Source organism: Gallus gallus, chromosome Z, assembly GCF_016699485.2.
Source record: "Gallus gallus isolate bGalGal1 chromosome Z, bGalGal1.mat.broiler.GRCg7b, whole genome shotgun sequence".
Taxonomy (NCBI): Eukaryota; Metazoa; Chordata; class Aves; order Galliformes; family Phasianidae; genus Gallus; species Gallus gallus.
In genome coordinates this window covers 44671623-44690744 of record NC_052572.1, presented here as the reverse complement: position 1 = coordinate 44690744, position 19122 = coordinate 44671623, and the positions used below count along the sequence as shown (strand labels likewise).

The 19122-nt window shown below is 39.2% G+C and overlaps 1 protein-coding gene across 3 annotated transcripts in view; it reads right to left on the bottom strand.

Moving 5' to 3' along the window:
* The window catches only part of SYK (spleen associated tyrosine kinase), a 51786-nt gene that overhangs the window by 21469 nt on the left and 11195 nt on the right, over positions 1-19122 (bottom strand). For all 3 annotated transcript variants that reach the window (XM_015280297.4, NM_001031430.2, XM_015280298.4), the window contains exons 2-6: positions 13533-13986; positions 12772-12932; positions 3811-3949; positions 1922-2003; positions 945-991 (exon numbers count right to left, since the gene is read on the bottom strand). In XM_015280297.4, coding sequence (XP_015135783.1) covers positions 945-991; positions 1922-2003; positions 3811-3949; positions 12772-12932; positions 13533-13946 — 843 coding nt within the window. In that variant the 5' untranslated portion in view covers positions 13947-13986. The remainder of the gene's footprint in view (positions 1-944; positions 992-1921; positions 2004-3810; positions 3950-12771; positions 12933-13532; positions 13987-19122) is intronic.

The following is a 19122-nucleotide window of genomic DNA, read 5'->3' as shown; positions in this document are numbered from 1 at the left end:
CTGCCTTTTTATGATCTGTGGATTTAGTAGGAGAGGATGCAAACATGGCAACTAATGTGCTCTCAAATCTCCTTTTCAAGTCTCTGCTTCATGCCCAGTCATTCAAACAGGTATTTGCATACTCAGTCCCCAACTGTTAGGTGAGAACTGATAAGTAAACAATGTGGTGTGGACAGGCAGGCAAGTTCTTAAGTTTTGAGGTTGGACTTGATGATCTTTAAGGTCTTTTCCAACCTGAGCAATTCTATGATTCTATGAAAAATCATGATGATTAGGCCCTCCAGATAGTGGTGAAACAACTAAACTGAGCTCCCTACTTCAGATTAGATCAACTACAGCTGAATAAGAAGGTGTTACATGTCACTCCTCAGGTGGCTCTTATAATCAAAGGAGTCTAAGAGTGTAGGCAATTATAATCACAAATGGGCATGCTCATCATGAAAATGTTAATGAAAAAACTTCCACTAATTTCACTTCACAAGGAATCAAACCATCATGCAAAATTGGATGTTAACTACATACACAAGGTATGGATATATCTGGTTTTACTCAGTAAAGTGAACCTTCATTTTTGCTTCAGCTGCCAGTGTCACAAAATATGCGTTTCAAACAGTGCAGTATCTGTCCTCCTAATGTTGATACAGTCACTAAAGAAGTTGACCTTTAATGTTCATTTTACATATGAAACATACTGATTTTCACATACATTATATGTGAAAACATATATAAAACAAATTCACAAAATTAAATGCTTAATAGCTAAGTTCAAAAATCTCATGAAAGCAATAGACATGACAAAATATTTTAGGCTTATTTTCTATCTACTGCTTATAAAACAATCCCTAGAAAAATAAGCTAACTCGACAGTATAAACATTAGGATTACCAGAAGTTTATGTGACAATAAGGCTTCTTAAATAAATTTACTGCTACATCACCACCTACCTTAGAAGGGGTTCCAGGGAGAGGACGAGTGTCAAAAACAACATTATCTGTAGAAGAATTAAATGTGGAAAGATACTGAAAAAGGTAAGAAACGTACCAAAATAATAATTTACATGAGAGACCAACTTCTTACTTTCAAATCATATTGCACCATTTCCCTTAGCTCATCTTCTTGGCTTCTGGCTTTAATGTGCATCACTCACACTTTGGTACTTACTGCCATAGAGACAAAAGTACATGCAGTGCCCTAATAAGGATTCAAAGAAGTGTAAAAAGTAATAGCAAATGTATGTTCAGCATGGCTCTGGCTTCCAGTTAGAAAAACAGAAGAGGGCTCTTATAGAGAGAACACTGCTTCTGAAATAGAAGAGTCAGAGAAGGATCAGGCAGCGAAAAGAGGAAGTGGATGTGATCTCATTTGTGGAAATACAGATGATGTATGTTATTAAAGAAGAAACAGGTCCAAGACTGCACAGGATTTCAGGACTCTTCTTATCCCCCGAGACATAAGTGCCTCCAGGCACTATAAGTGGGTGGCACTTTAAATATTCTCTTTTTCAGCATCAGGTGCAGCGAAACCCTTTTCTCACTGCATCCTGCCCAAATGCCTTAACCAACAGTGCTGGCATGCTGGCATCTCCCTGGAGTAAAGTGGAGGAGTGTGAGGACAAGCAACTTGGTAGCACAAATAGACCAAGCAAAACAGAGTGCCACTTCAAGTAGTGAAGTGCATTTTTTATCTGATGTTATTTTTAGACCATCTGGAGCTGGTATCCTGCCATAAAATACAGGATCTAATTCCAGCCTGCATGATCTAGTGGATCTCAACTTACTTGAAACTTTACTATTTCATTTTTTCTAAATCCAAATTTAAATTACACCTAGGACAATCAGCACTCACCCAGTTTGCAAGTGCAAAAAAAGCGCACATTTTTAATAATCTATTTATACTTTCCAAAACAATAGAAATAACTTACCACTTTCTGAGCCATGCCGTGGACAGGGAATGGACAGAACCCTTAATAATCCATCCGGTTTGTAAGAATAATGCTCAACTAACTACCACAATGAGAGAAAAAAAAAAAGAGAGAGAACAAAGAAAGAGAGAGATACCAAAAGGTAAGAGAGGTATAATCGACTGTCTCCTAATCATGTGCTTATGTGCAATAATCTATATTTGTTACAGCGAACGATCACAGAATCACAGAATTGTAGGGGCTGGAAAGGATCTTGAGAGATCCAACACCTCTGCCAATGCAGGCTCCCTCCAGCAGGTTGCACAGGCAGGCCTTGAATGTCTCCAGAGAAGGAGACTACAGAACCCCCCATAGGCAGCACTATGAATTTTTTTATTTTTGGTGCCGAACTTCCTATGCTTCAGTTTGTGGTCATTTCCCCTTGTCCTATCGCCATACACCACTGAAAAGAGTCTGGCCTCATCCCTTTGACTCCTTCACCTTATAGACATTATAATTTACAGACATTGATCAGATCCCCTCTCAGGTTTTTTTTCTCAAGCCTGAACAGACCCAGGTCACTCAGCCTTTCCTCATATAGAGAGGTGCTCCTGGCCCTTTATCATCTTTACATCTAAAACCTTACAGTGGATATCCTTAGGCCATCTTTACTTTTCTCTAGCAAAGGTGTGTATTTCGGAAGGGATTTTGTGGCTGAATCTGGAACCTAATTCAAGAGCTGGATTTGTGAGATGCTATATTCCCCACCTGGCTCTGCTAACAACAATTTCTAAGCTCCAAATAAATAACTTATTTTTAAACCTCTGAGTTTTATCTTTGTTTTCGTGGTGGTGGTGGGTTTGTTTTGTTTTGTTTTGTTTTATTTTTTGTTTGAAAGATGCTCTCTTTGGCCTCAAGCTCATAATGGGGTGCAAACAGTTAACACACATAAAGCACCAGTAGCTGTGGACTTTTGTGTTCCTGTAATATCCCATCTATGCTTTTTGTCATTACATCGCAGGCACATGACTCCTATTTTGGGGTTGGTGCATTTGGGTAGGAAGAAGGGGGTCTGCAAATGAAAGAATACAGATGTTCAAAAAACTTGCACATTTTGCAAGTTGCTTAAAATTTCCAATAACTCAACAAAGGAAATATGCAGGATGTCTACAAGAAATGCTAGGAGTTAATATACACAGGTAAAAACTTGTTTTTTAAATTTATGACTCACTTTTTTTTACTAGAGTTTTAAGAAAGAGGACACAGAATTCTTCAAGGCTTTTACTTCCTTTAGCTTATTCAACCTATCCAGTCATTTCTCCAGTATTCAGTTTTATTACCAACTATGGCATAGTTAACTATCCAGTTCTCAACTGTTTTATTTTTAATAGAATTCAGACATCTTGTTCTGGTAATAATTACAAACCATGTTTGTTCAGTCTACAAAGTAGCGAATTTCAAAGCTAAAGAAAGCATTATGTGTACAGCATACCACACCATCCCATGTGCTTCTTAAAATTCTGCTTATCGTTATTACAAAGGACATAAGCTAAACACTGCACCTGGCATAACTGTTACTGTATACAGTATGTCTTACAAATTATATTAGTCTTCCATTCTAGAGAATGTCCGAATTATGCCGAATAATGATTACAGCAGTTCAAAATTCAGTGAAGCTGCAGCATCACATTTTAAAATGATTGAAACCTTTACATTTACTTAGCTTTCTACAATAATGAACATTTTATTCATGTAGGGAAACCACAGAAAGTTGTAAGGAGGACAAATAAACTGCTCTAATATGCTATTTAGCTAAAGACAGTTGAAGCACAGCAAAGTAAAAGAGACTGTCTAAAGGGGTAAAACTGCAACATGATGACAGAAACCCAAGTGATACAAATTTAACAGACCTGCCAGAGGGTGTCAAATCTTTTTCCATCTGGTATGGAGAGCTTTCCTGTCTTATCTCTGTCAATACGGTAATGCAGTACTTTTCCATCATTGAGCAAACACAGGGCATAGGAACCATTGCTGTCCCTTTCTCGTATTCTGTAGGATTAAGAGAGAATTTTAGGGTTACTCTTTACTATCAAGGAGGAGTTAAGTTGAAGATGCTTTTTAAAATCACCTTTTCCTTTATGCTTTTGAATTATAAAACAGCATAGTCTGCACAGCAATTTCAGATGACATTTTGTTAAACCATTCATTTATTTCTTAGTGTCATTTGTTTTCAGATAGACTTCTGTAATGCTTCTTTTTTCTCTTGAAAGTCATCATATGACAACAGAAAATCCATGATGCTCTTTGTTAGGCAGCTACAGAACACTGAGCAGCGCGCATTGTGTATAACTAGCTATACTTCAATCCCATCTACAGTTAACCCAAAAAAATTATTAAAAACAATAGATAAGTGTATTCATTAAAATAATATTCTCTCTTTTAATTTTGAAATTAACAGATGGAAGCAAGGGTAGAAATCAAAATACTGGAAGGAGGTAATGAGGAATATATCTAACGCGAAATTTCTTTCTGTGTAGTAAATGAGCTTCTGGAACTGAAAAAAATTGTACTTTTTGGAAAAATACAAAAATACAAAAAATTGTATTTCTGTAATCATTAATTATAATTTCTGGAAAGACAATAATGCTTTGTTTCTCATTTTTTCACATAAAATTCACATGAAATTTCACACAGTATTTTTTTTACAGACCACGTCTAAATTTCGCCAGGGAGAAATAACTGAATATAATACAAAATAATTGCCTAGAATTAATAGGAAACCAGGATGATATCCTGCTTTCAGAAGATCTGAGATGCCTTCACTGTGCTGAACAATTGTATACTCAGGGCTAATTCACACTGAAACAAGATGTCCTCTAGTGACTGTATCCAGAGTAGGTAAGAATTTGCTACTAGCTCCATCACAGTTGGCCTAGCATTTTTAAGTTCAGAAAGCAGCTTTTAGTTTAAACTGAATGTGTTCAGTTGCTGCTGACAGCAGTACTGAGACAGCAGTAGAGTTAGCTGGAATTTCTTTTTTCTCCTACAAAAAGTCCAGATTCAGCAACACCTACATTCCCAGTTTCAGTGTGCGCAGAAAGGTGCTCTCTCTCCATTGAGTTTGCCACCTTTCCTCTTCATGCTTCCCACTGCAACAGCAGCATGTGGTGCCCATGGTGGGAGGTTTGAAATTAATTGATCTTTAAGGTCCCCTCCAACCTACAGCATTCTATGATTTTATGCTGATCAACTCTGACAAGCTATGGAGTGACACACTTGATCACTTGATTTCCTAGGGCAGTGTGGGTCACGGAGCAGCTTAGTAATCTCCCGTATCAATGGAGCCCAGATTTGAATGACCCTCAAGAAGATTTTCAAAGTACTCAAAAAGAACTGAGAACAGTGTTTACAGAATCGTGTTTTTTGCAAGAGGAAAGACCATTGGGGTCAACTACATCTGTCAAACAGTTCTCAGATTTTACGCTGAAACTGATCTTAGTTGTCACTGTATACATCAGCAGTTATTATCTAGAAAAAGCAAGCATTAAATTCTGCTCCTCAGTCTCTCAGCTCTGAGCTAAAACTCTGCTTTACTACCCATGCAACAATTTTTTGTGAAGAGTGATTTTTGTTGCCTAAGACATGAACAGGACACCAGTTAAAGGTAGAGGGAAGTAGAGATTCTTTTTTTTTCTGAAACCAACATAACTTGCATGCTGTTTCCAAAGCAACTTGAAACACACTGTGGTTTTTCATGACATGCAGGTGTTTTCTCAGAATGCTGATTTCCTGTGCTTACTGACCAGTGGAGAGCAACAGGTTCTGCTAAAATGAAGAATGGCTTTTGCTTTGTCTTCCTCTTACTTGCTGCTAGTAAAGACTTGGAAAGATGCTTTCAGAATAGAAGACAGTATTTCCAAAACATGAATGGCATTTCACTGTGTTCACAATACAGCACAAGTTAAGACTGTAAAAATTTAATGGTTTGTTTTGCAGTTCCAAGTCTGCTTCATGTTTCACATGTGGAAATGGTGGCTTCAATATGATCAGTCCTACTGAAACTGATTCCCTTCTGTAACAGTTGCTACTACCACAGGAGGTACTCTAATTATTAATAGCACAGACATCAATGAGTAAAGTCCCAATTTCTTGGGACCATGGCACAGATCCAAAAAGCTCCATCAAAATGCAGTATAGGATTTAAGCAAAATTCACGTCTGTAAAGGTTACTTAAGCTGTGCCCAGTCAACTCGAGAACAATTTGGATCCCTAACAAACACAGCAGCAGAAGACATTTGTACCTTTCAAAACACGTCTGAAGAACAAAAGAGCTTTGAAACCACAAAATACTGCCCAAGTCTTAATTTGGCAATCACATCACTTACTCGTTCAAAAAGTGCTCCCACAGAGAACTTACTATTAGAGCTCAAACTGAAAACTTTTCTGCCTCTGTTCATTATCATAGGACAGATTTCACAATTTCTTTACGGTCTTGTAGACTGTGATAACAGCTGCATAGGTTAGGCTAGCCCTCTAGAACCGAAGCTCGATATACAGTATACAGTATTTTACATTTACCATAAAAAACTGAATCAAACAAAAAAGCTGCTCAAACTTAAAGTTGGAAACCTATTCAAATGAAAATCAATATTTCGACATCATCTTGATGCTGCCAGTTACTCTCAGTCATCACATCACTTTTGGGGGCTCTCTCCATAAATGCAAATTTGATTCTATATAAAGTGAGTATATTCAGAGCTCAAGCATGTTCAGAAAAAAAATCTGAAGTTCAAACCACACTATGTGTTTTAATGTGCTCTGAAGTTAAGCATGGTATGTTCCATTTTCCAATACAAAATGAAAGCAAAAAATATTCTTTTTAAAAAGATCATTTTTTAAAAAGGTATTTTTACAAGGAAGGAAACCAGCAGTGAAATATCAACACTCTTTCATTTCATGCCATCATAGCTAATTATAAATCTGCATAAAAACATAAAGAGAACAAAGAAATAACATAAAGAGAATAAACAACTATGAATAAAGAATACTGCCTTTCACCCACTGACATAAGCCTGAAAACATAACAACTACAATGTGTGGATATCCAAATTCACAGATATAATAAGGAGAATTAAAGAATCTGAATTCTCTACCACATGTATATTGAAAACAGGAATTTTAGAAGTAATGGAGGAACTCAAAGTGCTACACAATGGAATGTAAAATAAGTTTGATTTTGATTTTGCTGACATCAATGCTTGAGCATTTCTTATGCTTTTATGTCTGCAATCCAAATAGCAATTATTAACTATTTAGACTATCATTATGAACTCTGTAAATAGCTATACTTTCTTTCTTTTGGTGGAGTCTCTGTCTTTGTTTGGAAGCAAGCAACCACAATAATGCCTCAATCATTTCTGCTTTCATGTGAAAAGCCAAATCTTTATAAATGAAAGAATCCCCGAGGGTTAAAAATAAATAAATAAATAAATAAATATATTGTTAAAACATGACTCACTGACTGTATAGAAAAAAAAAAAAGACACAGCATTCTAGCAGAGTACAATAAAGGAAAGCAAGTAGCTAAATGTTTGCTTTAGGAATGGTATGAAATTAATATCACTTATATATCCAAAGGCATAAGCAAGTTTTTTCTTGGTACTGCTTTGCCTTCTCAGCAATAACAGATTCCCTGATGCCAAAGATACTGACATTTCCCACTAAACATGAGGACACAGCCATTCCCTGCTTGCCTGTCCTTATGACCATTTTTCTTGTAATGTTATTCATATCACTGTTCATTTTCAGTTCAAAAATCTGCACCACACTGCACACACCACACATTTGAGGACAATATGTAATCTGTAAGAGGACCACACAAAGGTGAAAATGGACTGATTGTAGTCTTCTATTATATCACTTCTCCTCCCCTCTCTAAGAACGTATTAAAAACCACTTCAGAATCATAGAATCATAGAATGGTTTGGATCAGAAAGGACCTCTAAGATCATCTAGTTCCAACCCCCCTGCTATAGGCAGGGACAACACGCAGCCTTCTGATGTCAGCATACTACAAAATTTAAGAGCTATATCAGCCAAAGGCTGTTGTTATCGAAAATGGAATGCAGAATTTTATTTCCTTGTAAGACTATTGAGATTTTCTGCACAGTGATGGAACAACTTGGCAAGCAGGACTGCATCACCATTGTCTATTTTGCTCACAACAAAATACACTATACTGCCCCGGAGCCCTACTAAGTAGCTTTCCTCTAAAACTGCATCTGCTATAGGGACTTTTCTTACTGCAACAATTTCAGTCAGGTATCATATATTTTCCTTATACCTCTGACCACCTTTGATCCATCCACTCTGCTCTTGAAGCACATAACATAGAGCTAGCCTTGAGAAGTCACAGTCTTGTTCACAATGGTTTGCAAGTGGCATCCACCTATGTACCTAATGGAAGGCAAATGAACAGCTCTTCCAAAGAGCTCCTCCCTTTTTGTGGAAGGAAATATAAACACCTCTAGAATCATGGTTAATAGTTGGTATTTTGTCATTTATCCTATGAAATTTCTGTAATTATCTAAGCCTAGCAACTGCTCAGCATCTCAAAGAGAAAGTTTAATTAATTAATCAAATTTAATTAATTAATTAAATTTAATTAATGTCCCTGAATTAAGGTCATGTTTACTACTATTATTTTCATCTTGTCTGATGTCAACCATGTCCAGTTCTAATTATGGACACAAACATAGTAAGGATAGATGTACTTAAACAGTACTTCACAAGTTCAGGTAAATGGCTCACCTAGCTCATTTGCCCCTTAGTGGCAAGTGCCCAGAGGAAGATATTAAGAGTAACATAAATACAAAAAGCTACAGGTATCACTAACACAGACTTTTTCTTAGACAAAAGAGAAGTGAACTCTTACAGATAACTGCACTTCAGAACTTGTTATTTCAGAACAGTGATAACAGTGTTGACTGTTGTGACTTGTTAGAGGCAGCTGTATCCCTAGAGAGCCTTTATGAGTAGTTTTGTGAGCCACTTCCATGGTCTACACTAATCTTGTATGTTTTAGAATGTTTAGTTACATATCAGAGATGGTTTTATGACACTAAAATAATGCTTAACTTTTCACATATTATATGAATTACATACGGCTTTGGACTGATATATCCTTCAGCTTCAGAATTTTTGATTCTTAACACATAAACAAGAACACATACAATTGAAGTTCTCACCATGAATGACAAAGATGTGCCAAAAGCTTTCTCATACTTTACTGGAGTTGTAATTGCAGGGAAAGCTAATATTTCTTATACTGCTAGTCTGTACCTACTAGCAAAATTTAGTTCATTTTTCTACTAGTTCACGCACATATGCACTCACACTGATAATACTAACACTACTAATAATAGCAATAAAAACAGTAATATTATCTATGATCACCCAGATAACACTGGTCACCACATTCTGTAATTATGCTTTCTACCAGATAAGGTTGAATGAAAAACTAACGCCTATCGAAATTCTGATAAGAACTAGAGTCTTATACAGCAAGAAAAGTAATGCCAAAGAGGCCAACAGAGGCTTGAAACTTAATTTAAATCCTCTATTTTCAATTGCTCTTCAGATTATTTAAAGCATGTCATTTAATGGATGTTCTTTCCATTCTGATGCTGTAAGCTTTCTTCCAAATTCTGCAGCTAGAATGACAATCTTTTTCATAAGTATTCTTTTTGGAGGAAGTGGGCACATCTTCCAATTTTATGTCATGTCATTGTCATATCATGTCATGGTTCCTATATTTGGATTTGAAAACAAACTCTGTAGCACTCAAATAAACACTTATTTCTGTGACTTTTCACATGTGACAAAAACTTCAAAAAGACCTTTGAAAATTCTTTAGCAATATATTCACAGTTAGCTCAGAACTCTTCCAGCAGCTTGAATGAGTGGAAATTCTAGACTTACAATGCTATTTAGGACATTTTGAAAGGCAATCAGAATTCTTCTCAAGTATTTCCATAATTATTGTTTGTACCAGGATTTAACCTTGTAGTTATCCAAGAAACTGCTGCAGAAGTCTAAGGATTAGATGTGGTCTCATTGAGATCCCTGCAATGGATTTTGCTGCAGCAAATATTAGAAGAAATGTTAGCTAAGGAATCCAATTTTTTTTTAAGATCCTTTATTCATCCAAAGAGAAGCACTCTGACCACATACAAACCAATATGTGCTGAGGTACACTGGAAAAGATGCAAGTTTTAATATACGATCAATACCATGACTCAGATGATGCAACAGTAATTTGGTAAGATTTTGCTCCTATAGACAGAACATAGCAAAAGAGATCAGAAAAGTCCCAAGGGAATGAAAAGAAGGAATGACATTGCTGTGCTGGTGGTAATGTACTGTGTGCTGACTACTTCCATCAAACCGAATAAAACCTATCCAGTGCACTGAAAGAAGTGTTCAGAAGAGCTGAATCTGTGACAACAGGAATCTTTGGCTGCATAAACTTGTAACAATTTTTTTCTTATAATCTACGGAGAAAACAGCTGACTTTTAGGGCATCATCCTAAGAAACAGGGCAAAAAGCAAAAATACAGAGGTGCACTGAAACCTGGGTGAAAGTGATCATGAAGTACAGGAAGCTCAGAGATTAATACAGGGGAGATATCTCAAGAAATTAGATGTCAATACACTCAAAGTATTAGTAGGTAAGACATGACAGGAGCTAACTCAGTCTGAAAGGAAGATTTAGAGGACTTAAAATTTAAACCACCCATATAAATAAATATGAAATCTGCATCTCCATTAATTTGCCAATGAGCTAGGCAAAATAATGGCATATCAGTAATGCGAAAACAGTTGGTACTCAAGAAGCATATCCACCCTGTATTCACTTCTGAGCTTTTACCTTGGACAAACTATAGGAAAGTCAAAGATAGATGAATACTGAAGAAGATTACATACACAGTTGATGAGATTTCTGCCAGGTGATTCTTCCTCAGCCCTGGCCTCTAAGCTCCAAATTTTCCTTTTTTTTTTTTTTTTTTTCTTGGAGGATGCAGGGTGAGCCAGGGAGAAGGGAGGATAGCAAAAGATGTCACAGTGAAAACATCAGAACTTCTGAAATGAGGATTACCAGAAGAAGAACTGTTTTGCTGGAGGATTTTGACTGGCTCTGATCCTGACAAGATGACAACTACAAGCCACCAACTCTAGTAATGGGTCTGCATTAACACAGAAAGTGACAGACACAAAACAGATTCACTACCCCAGGAACACTCATAGCTATGGGCACCAGAAGAGGTTATCACAGGCAGTCTATCAGCATTTGTATGTTATAGGTAAATCCCTGCGTTGACTGTTGGTGGCAAGGCTTTGGCTGAGGAGCACAGGGGGAGGAGGCCATATCTGCCCTGGACAGGTCAAGGTTAGTACTGACTTGTTACAGCTAGCTCTGTGAGACGGCCCTAGGGCACTGCTCAGCCCCTCAGCTGTGCACACATAGTGTAGCCCTCTAAGCAGAGGACAGCTCAAGAAGGAACTGCAGCCTGCCAAGAGCCCACATTGCAGCAGGAAGTGTGAGAAGAAAGGAGCATCAGAGGGAAACTACTACAGACTGACTAAAACTCCAGACTCTATCCCCCTGTGCTATCTGGTGAGGAGAGGAGTTGGGCATGAAGGAATGGAAATGAGCTTGTGAAAATGGGAGTGGAGTGTTCTGAGGGTGGTTTATGTTTTTGTCTTTGTTATTTACTATCCAAATTTGAATTGGTAATACATCAGTTTTCTCCAAGAACTGGTAAACAGTTTCCCAGTTCTCTCTCATGTTGACCAACAAGCTTTTCAGTTTTGTTTTCTGACTCCCCATCCAGCTGAAGTGGTGGATTGTGAGAGCAACTTGGTGGGCTAAGGCTAACTCAGCACAGCCACTTAGTACTTGTGGCTTAACTCGGCAGGCAGCTAAGCATCACAAAGCTTTTTGCTCACGCCCCTACTCTTATGAGATAGAGGGGAGAATTAGAAAAAAATAGAGGTAGAAACTGTGGCTTGAGATAAAAACTATTTACTAAGACAGAAGAGGAAGACAGAAATAACAGTAATGATAATTTTATATATACATATAAAATCATGTATTAGAATCACAGAATCACTTAGGTTGGATAAGACCTTAAAGGTCATCAATACCAACCATCCACTTAAAAGTCCATTGCTAAATCATGCTCCTATATGCCACATCCTCGTGTCTCTTAAATTTCTCCAGGGCTGGCAAAGCCACCACCTCCCTGTGCAGCCTGTTCCAATGCCTAATCACCCTTTTCATGAAGAATTCTTCCTGATATGCAATCTAAACCTCTATTGATACAACTTGTTGCAAAAACTGAGCACAGTATTCAAGGTACAGTGCTGAGTACAGAGGGAAAATCAATTCCCTGGTCAATTCAGTCAATTCCTGCTTCTGATACAAGCCAGGATAGCAGTGCCCTTGGCCACCTAGGCACACTGCCAGCTCATGTTCAGCCAGTTGTTGACCAGAACCCTAAGGTCCTTTTCCGCCAGGAAACTTGCCAGCCACTCTTCCTATAATGCTGCATGGGGTTATCATGATGCAAGTAAGGCAGTCAGCATGTAGCCTTGTTGAATGCCATAATAACTGGATATGACCCACTGATCTAGTCTATTCAGATCCATCTGCAAACAAATGAACACTCTCCCCATTATCATCTCTCATCTTTAGATAAGTGAAAACCCAATTTTGGAGACATTTGCTTAATGTAGGAACAGTTACATCATGTAATATCTATCATGATGGACACTAGCGGCAAACAGCAGCAATGCAGGAAAACACTCACAAAAATTTTCCGTTGTTTCTTGACCCAATGAGGATACGGTGCTCTGACTCTTCCCGAGAGATCCTCCCATGGAACCAAGGCATCTTCTCATGGGCTGTAGTAGCAATCAGTTTCTCCAGCTGAGGTTTTTGGCTAATGATAGCTTGTTCAAGAGCATGACCCTGGAGTGGCAAAATAATGGGACATTCTGACTGTCTTCTGCAGTAGAAAATATACAGATATAACCCCAGTATTGCATTGCTTTTGGGACAGCTAAAACATGAACATATTTGCTTTATGTGAAGAAAAATACTAGTTGCTACACAGACACTGTAAGAGAAAATACGCTAGGGCAATCTAAACAGGATTTTAGATTCTAAAATGCCAGGATTTTTCCTTTATCTCTGAAAAAGAAATGAGTAACTTAATACATCAGTATCTCAACTGAAACGATAGTCTGACATAGCTAGATACACTTAATGTCTCTGAGATGTCGAACTGTATCTCTGGGAGTGTTGTCCAAACACTGCTCAAACTTGGGCAGCTTGGTGCCATGACCTCTGTTCTGGGGAGCCTCCTGCAGTGCCCTATCACCCTCTGGTGAAGAGCCTTTTTTCAGTACCCAACCAGACCCTCTTCTAATGCAGCTCTGTGCCATTCCCTTGGTGGGTCCTGCTACTGTTATCAGAGAGCAGAGATTAGTGCCTGCCCCTACTCTGCCTTAATTAGGAAGCTCTAGGCTGCCTTGAGGTCCTCTTAATGGCAAATTCACCTGGATTTACCTGCAGATTCCACGTTTGCTTGACATACTCTCTGATGAGGTTCTCTTTTAAATCTTCAAAGGGCCCTGTTTTGGGCTCAACGCCTGGCGGTCGATTGAAAGATTTTCTCAGTAGACAGATAAGGCCATCTGCTTCTTCTGAATGATAGTTAATGAGTTCAGCAGGACTTGCATGTGATTTGCCTCCTGCAATAGCATATGTCCCACTCAGCTCTCTCTCAATTGTGTAATGATGAACCTTCCTTCCATAGGCCAAGGACAAGGCAAAGCCCCCTAGGTAATTCCGGCTTTGGCGAAGCAGGTATAGTCCATCGCTCATTCCTCCTTGCATCAAATACTCCTCAGCTTCCTCACGTGTAATATTGCCAAAGAAGTATGGCAAATGGTTAGCAGGGTTGGCCATGTTGGAAGCCATGATTTTTTTTCTTTCCAAGTAGTCAATTAATGTTTAATGCCTGAAATGAAAAAAGGAAAGATTAGTATTGCTAAAAATAAGTAATGTGATACTGTCATCTTGAACAGCTTTCATTTCTAATTGCTTATATTGGAATAATACAAAGGAACACTAACAATGAAAATACAGACAAAAATGAAGTTCAGTATCTCTGAAGAGTAGGGAAGACAATATAAATAGCTTAAATTCTTTTACTTTTAATTTAACAGTTAAAGAAATCTCTTATAATTATGTATTTCTAAAAAATATGCACAGTGTCTCTACAGAACTCTAGCTACAGGAGTACCGTTCTTGTCTCCTGTGTTCCCTTGAGTTACTTCAATCTTTGACACTGCCATCAGAGAAACTTACTTTTATTAAACCCTAAGACACACTTACACTGCCTGGACAGCTAAGTACTGTCCTATCGAAAAAGACTGCTGTTTCTCTGTCTTTACCAGATCACTGCATATCTGATATTCTTTTTTTTCCAGTGCATGTACACTAAGAAAAATGTATGTACACAAAGTACAATAATCAAGGACATTAATGTAGAAAATACTTATCAGTTTTGTTCATATTCCTGTTGGTCTGTCTTCCCACCTTCCATTACTTTGAAGAAAGGCTGAATAAAGGCTGACAAAAGAATAAGAAGCTTAGCTGCTGTTTCAGTTGCTGTGCAGGATATAGCTGCAGAAGCAGTACACCCTTCACAGTTAAAATAAATGTCAAGACTTTAGGGAAACAAGGCAGAAGTCCATGGAATCAGCATTCAAAAATGCAAGTATAGATCAAGATCACTCAGCTTGCAGCTGGCTGAAGTGCACAACTAAGTCATGTGAAAGCAGGTGGAGAGAACTTTACAGAAAACCATGTAAGAAGATAGCGTCCCTGGTGCAATACTGCAACTGAGGAGTCAGCATCCTAAAAAAGAACCCTTTGTCACAGGGTGCTTCAGGCTGCCATCTTCCCTGGCAGCCCTGCTGCAAGCATGGCTGTGGCCTGTTCACTTCATAGATGGATCATTAGCAAACTGTGGCCAATCTGATATTTCATGCACAAGGGGCAAGCAACAGGTGAGAAATACCTTTAACTACTCTGGGTATGCAAGGTACTTGCAGTGAGAGGAGCACACAAGTCAACCATACAAGAATCTCACAATATAGAAAACAGTACAGAAAAGTGTAGATAGGGCGCAATCAAGACTGAGCCATATGTTTTGCAGATCTTCTGATTTTCTCTCCTTCCTGAAGAAAGTAGACATACCAGCTGCAGAGCTACTACAATCCTACAAAAAAAGATCTGCATATAGCTTATTCATTAACTCTTATGGTTTGCATCCAAAAATTACTAACTAAAGATCACTTTCTACATTCAATTTCATCTTTCCAGAATTTTTGTTGATAAAATTTCCCTCTGTTTTGCCTTTTAAATCTCTACATTGTGAGCAGTCATATTATCCATCTACATTATCTATCAATACATCTCTGTATTTATTGCAAAAGAAACCTGTAAGGGAAGAGATAGAAGAGGACAGTAGTCAGTAAATCACCACAGTCATTCTACAAAAAATACCATCTAAAGGGGCAATTACATTTGCACCAAATGATGACTAAGAGGACTTCCCTTCAATTAAATGCATTATTTCAGTAACTCATTGCAGGGACAGAGGTCTGTAATCACTGACACGTGGCCCAACTGGATGTTCTTACTGATGTACTCCAGGACCCATACAGGGGCCAGTACTATCTGACATCTTCATTAATGAGAGGGACAATGGGACTACAAGTTCACACATAATACTAAACTGCAAGCTGTAGCAGATAAAACAGGATTTTGATGCCAGTCGGGGGGACTCTGACAAGGGTGGAGAACTGAGCTGAGAGGAATTTAATTTATCTGAACAGGGAAAAATTCAAGGTCTTGCACTTGGGGAGGAATAATGCCAAACACAAATACACACTGAGAACTGTCAGCCTGGAAAGTGGAAGAACCTTGAAGTTGTGGTGGACAACAAAATAATCATGACTCAGCAAAGTGACACCTAATGAAAAATACCACCAGCAGCTCGAGCAAGGGATCTCTTCTCAGCACTGCCAAGTACCCTGCTGGAGTACTGTGTGAAGTTCTGGACTCCTCAGTACAAGGTAGAGATGGACATAATGTAGAAAGTCCATTGGAAGACCCCTAAAATGATTAAGAGGCTGGAGCATCTTCCCATAGGTAGGATGCAGAGAGAGCTCAGGCTGTTCAGCTGAGAAAAGGCTCAGGGCAGATCTCATCAAGGTGTAAAGATATCTGAAGAGAGAATGTAAAGACAATGGAACTAAGCTATTTCTTGTATCCACTGAGATGAGGCAAGGTTCGCAAACTGTAACACAGAATGTTTCTCCCAGTCACTGGGAAACATCCATGCTGTAAGTGTGGCTGGGAACTGAAACAGGTTGCCCAGGTAGGCCTTGTGCATGGCAGCTCTTCCTCTGGGGAATGGGTGTCCAACAGATCGGCTTGCCTGAGCTGAATAAAGAAGCATTGTCTTGGGCACTCCAAAAGTAGTGTCCCCTATTTATTTCCATGGAAACAACATGTACGAAGAGCACAATAACACTATTTGATAGAGCAAATTCTCAGCTACAAAGCACTGTTTTCCAAAATAGTCACCACCATTAACAAAACATTTTCAGCAGCAATGAACAAAATCCTACATGCGGTGATTGTAAAAATATGCACCAGCAGAAGTGAACCAGTGTCACTGTTGCTGCTGTTGAAATGAACCACCCACCACATCACTATACTTGCATCCACTGGTCTCTACAAACATTCAGCAAGCGTCAGTACATTTAAAGGAGTGCATTTATTTCTATATGGAGGAATTCAATGGCACACTTTTCCCTGATACACACTTGCATATCAATACCATTTACCCAGACAGCACCGTTGCTGCTATATGTTGTGTGGGAATGGAGGAGGTTGATGCCCCATACATGTCAGTGAGCAGAAGGCATTTTGACAATGTCCTCATTAATGTGCTTAACCTTCTGGATGGCCCTGAAGTGCTTAGGCAACTGGATGTGGTGATCTTTGAAAGGCCCTTGCAACTGATCAGTTCTGCTTATAAGTTAAGGAATATAGCAGCTTTGCAGCTGGAAGACTTTTCTGCTTGGGATTTCACAACTGAAATCTACTAACACCATCAGTAAGTACCCCATGGGATCACCAGTCTCTAACAGGTTATATGTTGTTATGATTCTGAATGTTAGTGGCCTTGCTGTCATCTCTCTCAGCTTAAGAGAAAACATTTGCTCCAATTAATGGTCCTCAGCACTCAGGCCACATGAGAACAGTAAAATGTCTGCTGATCAGGTGACACTTTATCTACCAGCTTCAGAGTAAAACAGCATTAATCTCCTCCTTTGTAACCAGCCACAGGCACACTTAAAAGACCTGTATTTACTGGAAATATTTTACTTCGGATTTGCTTTCTGAAGTCACTTTCATCTACTGAAGATGGTTAGGTACATGTTTTTATCAACACTGAAACATGCCAGAAAGGCCTTAATTTGTTCAAAATTGCATCTGACACTCTGGTATCATCTGGTGACTCCAGGCTGTATAGCTACTAAAATATTTTCTGCTGCCATCTGTCACATGGAATGGAATATTGGTGGGAAGGTTCAACCTCTACTGCTGCACCTCCACCACCACCTGCCTCTGACACTGTGGGCCAACACAATAAAATAGAAGGCATTACTTTTGGAACAGCCCTTGTATGCAATATAGCTGATTAATATAAGCAACAGAACTTACTCCTTACATATTTTTTTAATTCAAAAAAGAGAGAGCAACAGAACCATAAAGGTAGTTTGACCTCGTTTTTGCATAACTACTGCATCAGCCTGGTTTGATGGCAGTAGCTGCCATTCTTAGTGAGCTCTCAAGGTGCGTGTCAGAGACCTGTGATGAAATTTTACCCTCCCTGCATTTCACCCTTGAAAACAGCTGTTCACAAATGTATGTACCACCAGGAAGCAGTGACATGACTAAGCGACTATGAAGCAAGGGATATTTCTCTCAGGTAATACAGGACTTATAAAGATCTAGTAGAGAGACAGATTTTTGAGCTGAATGTCTGATGGCAACTCTACACATTCCATTTGAAAATGTGTAGATAATGTATGACTGAAATACACTGCCTGGAAATGGAGTTGCGAATATACCAGAAAATTGGTGAGTTTTTTGGCAATCTTGAAACCTGTTCTCAAATTCCTTTATCAAAACAGAAAGCACGGCTGCATATTTTTTGCTGTTCACAGGACTGTGGTTATGCAATGTATCAAAATGCATACAATTATTATGCTAATGCTATGCTATTCAATTTATTCCACTCTGTCATCTCAAGCAATCTCCCTCTGGCTTTCCCAGAAGTGAGTGAGTCCTCCTACCCTGGCAGCCCTCACAGGGGACGAACCAGGGTACTCCACTGGGGCTGAGGAAGTTCTCAGATCTCCCAGGCCTGCAATGCCTCCCTGCTCCCTGATGAGCCTGTGCTCAGGGGCACCAGTCTCAGCAGAGGACTCAACAGGCCTGAAGATGACAAGGTTGCCAAGGTGACAGTGTCCCATGAGGTAGGTTTTCCACTTTTTGAGCGCTTGCTTTCCTGGCTGGGCAATATTCAGCAGCTGGCCCTGAGACCTCCGTGATGTGACAAGGAACTGAATGTGATGCCAATGATCTCAGAGCTTTTCTGCAGTCCAAAGGCACTGTCCCAGGCATTTTGTCTAGGGCTTCTGTGGCCACACACACAAGTTGTGCAGGCTTGAGCAGGCCCATGGGCTTGTGCTCTGTGGAGGGCAGCACTTCTGGGTGCTGAGCAGAAGCATCCACTTTCAGTGCTCCTCTTCCTGCTGTCTGGCTTTCAGGTGCTGTGGGCCCTATGTAGCAGCTGTCGTGGGGCTGGGGGCACAAAGGAGGGTGCTGGGCCTGCAAACAGTGCTGAAGACTCCCAGAAGGTTCCTGTGCCTTTCCTGAACACCTTCAGGTACCCTGTGCTAACTCAAGTGTTGTTTGGGGTAAAGCACTGGGATTCTGGGGTCTTGCATATGCCAGCTCAGAACCCAGCCCAGGCTTGATCACTGCAAAAAGGAGGAGGATAGCAGGG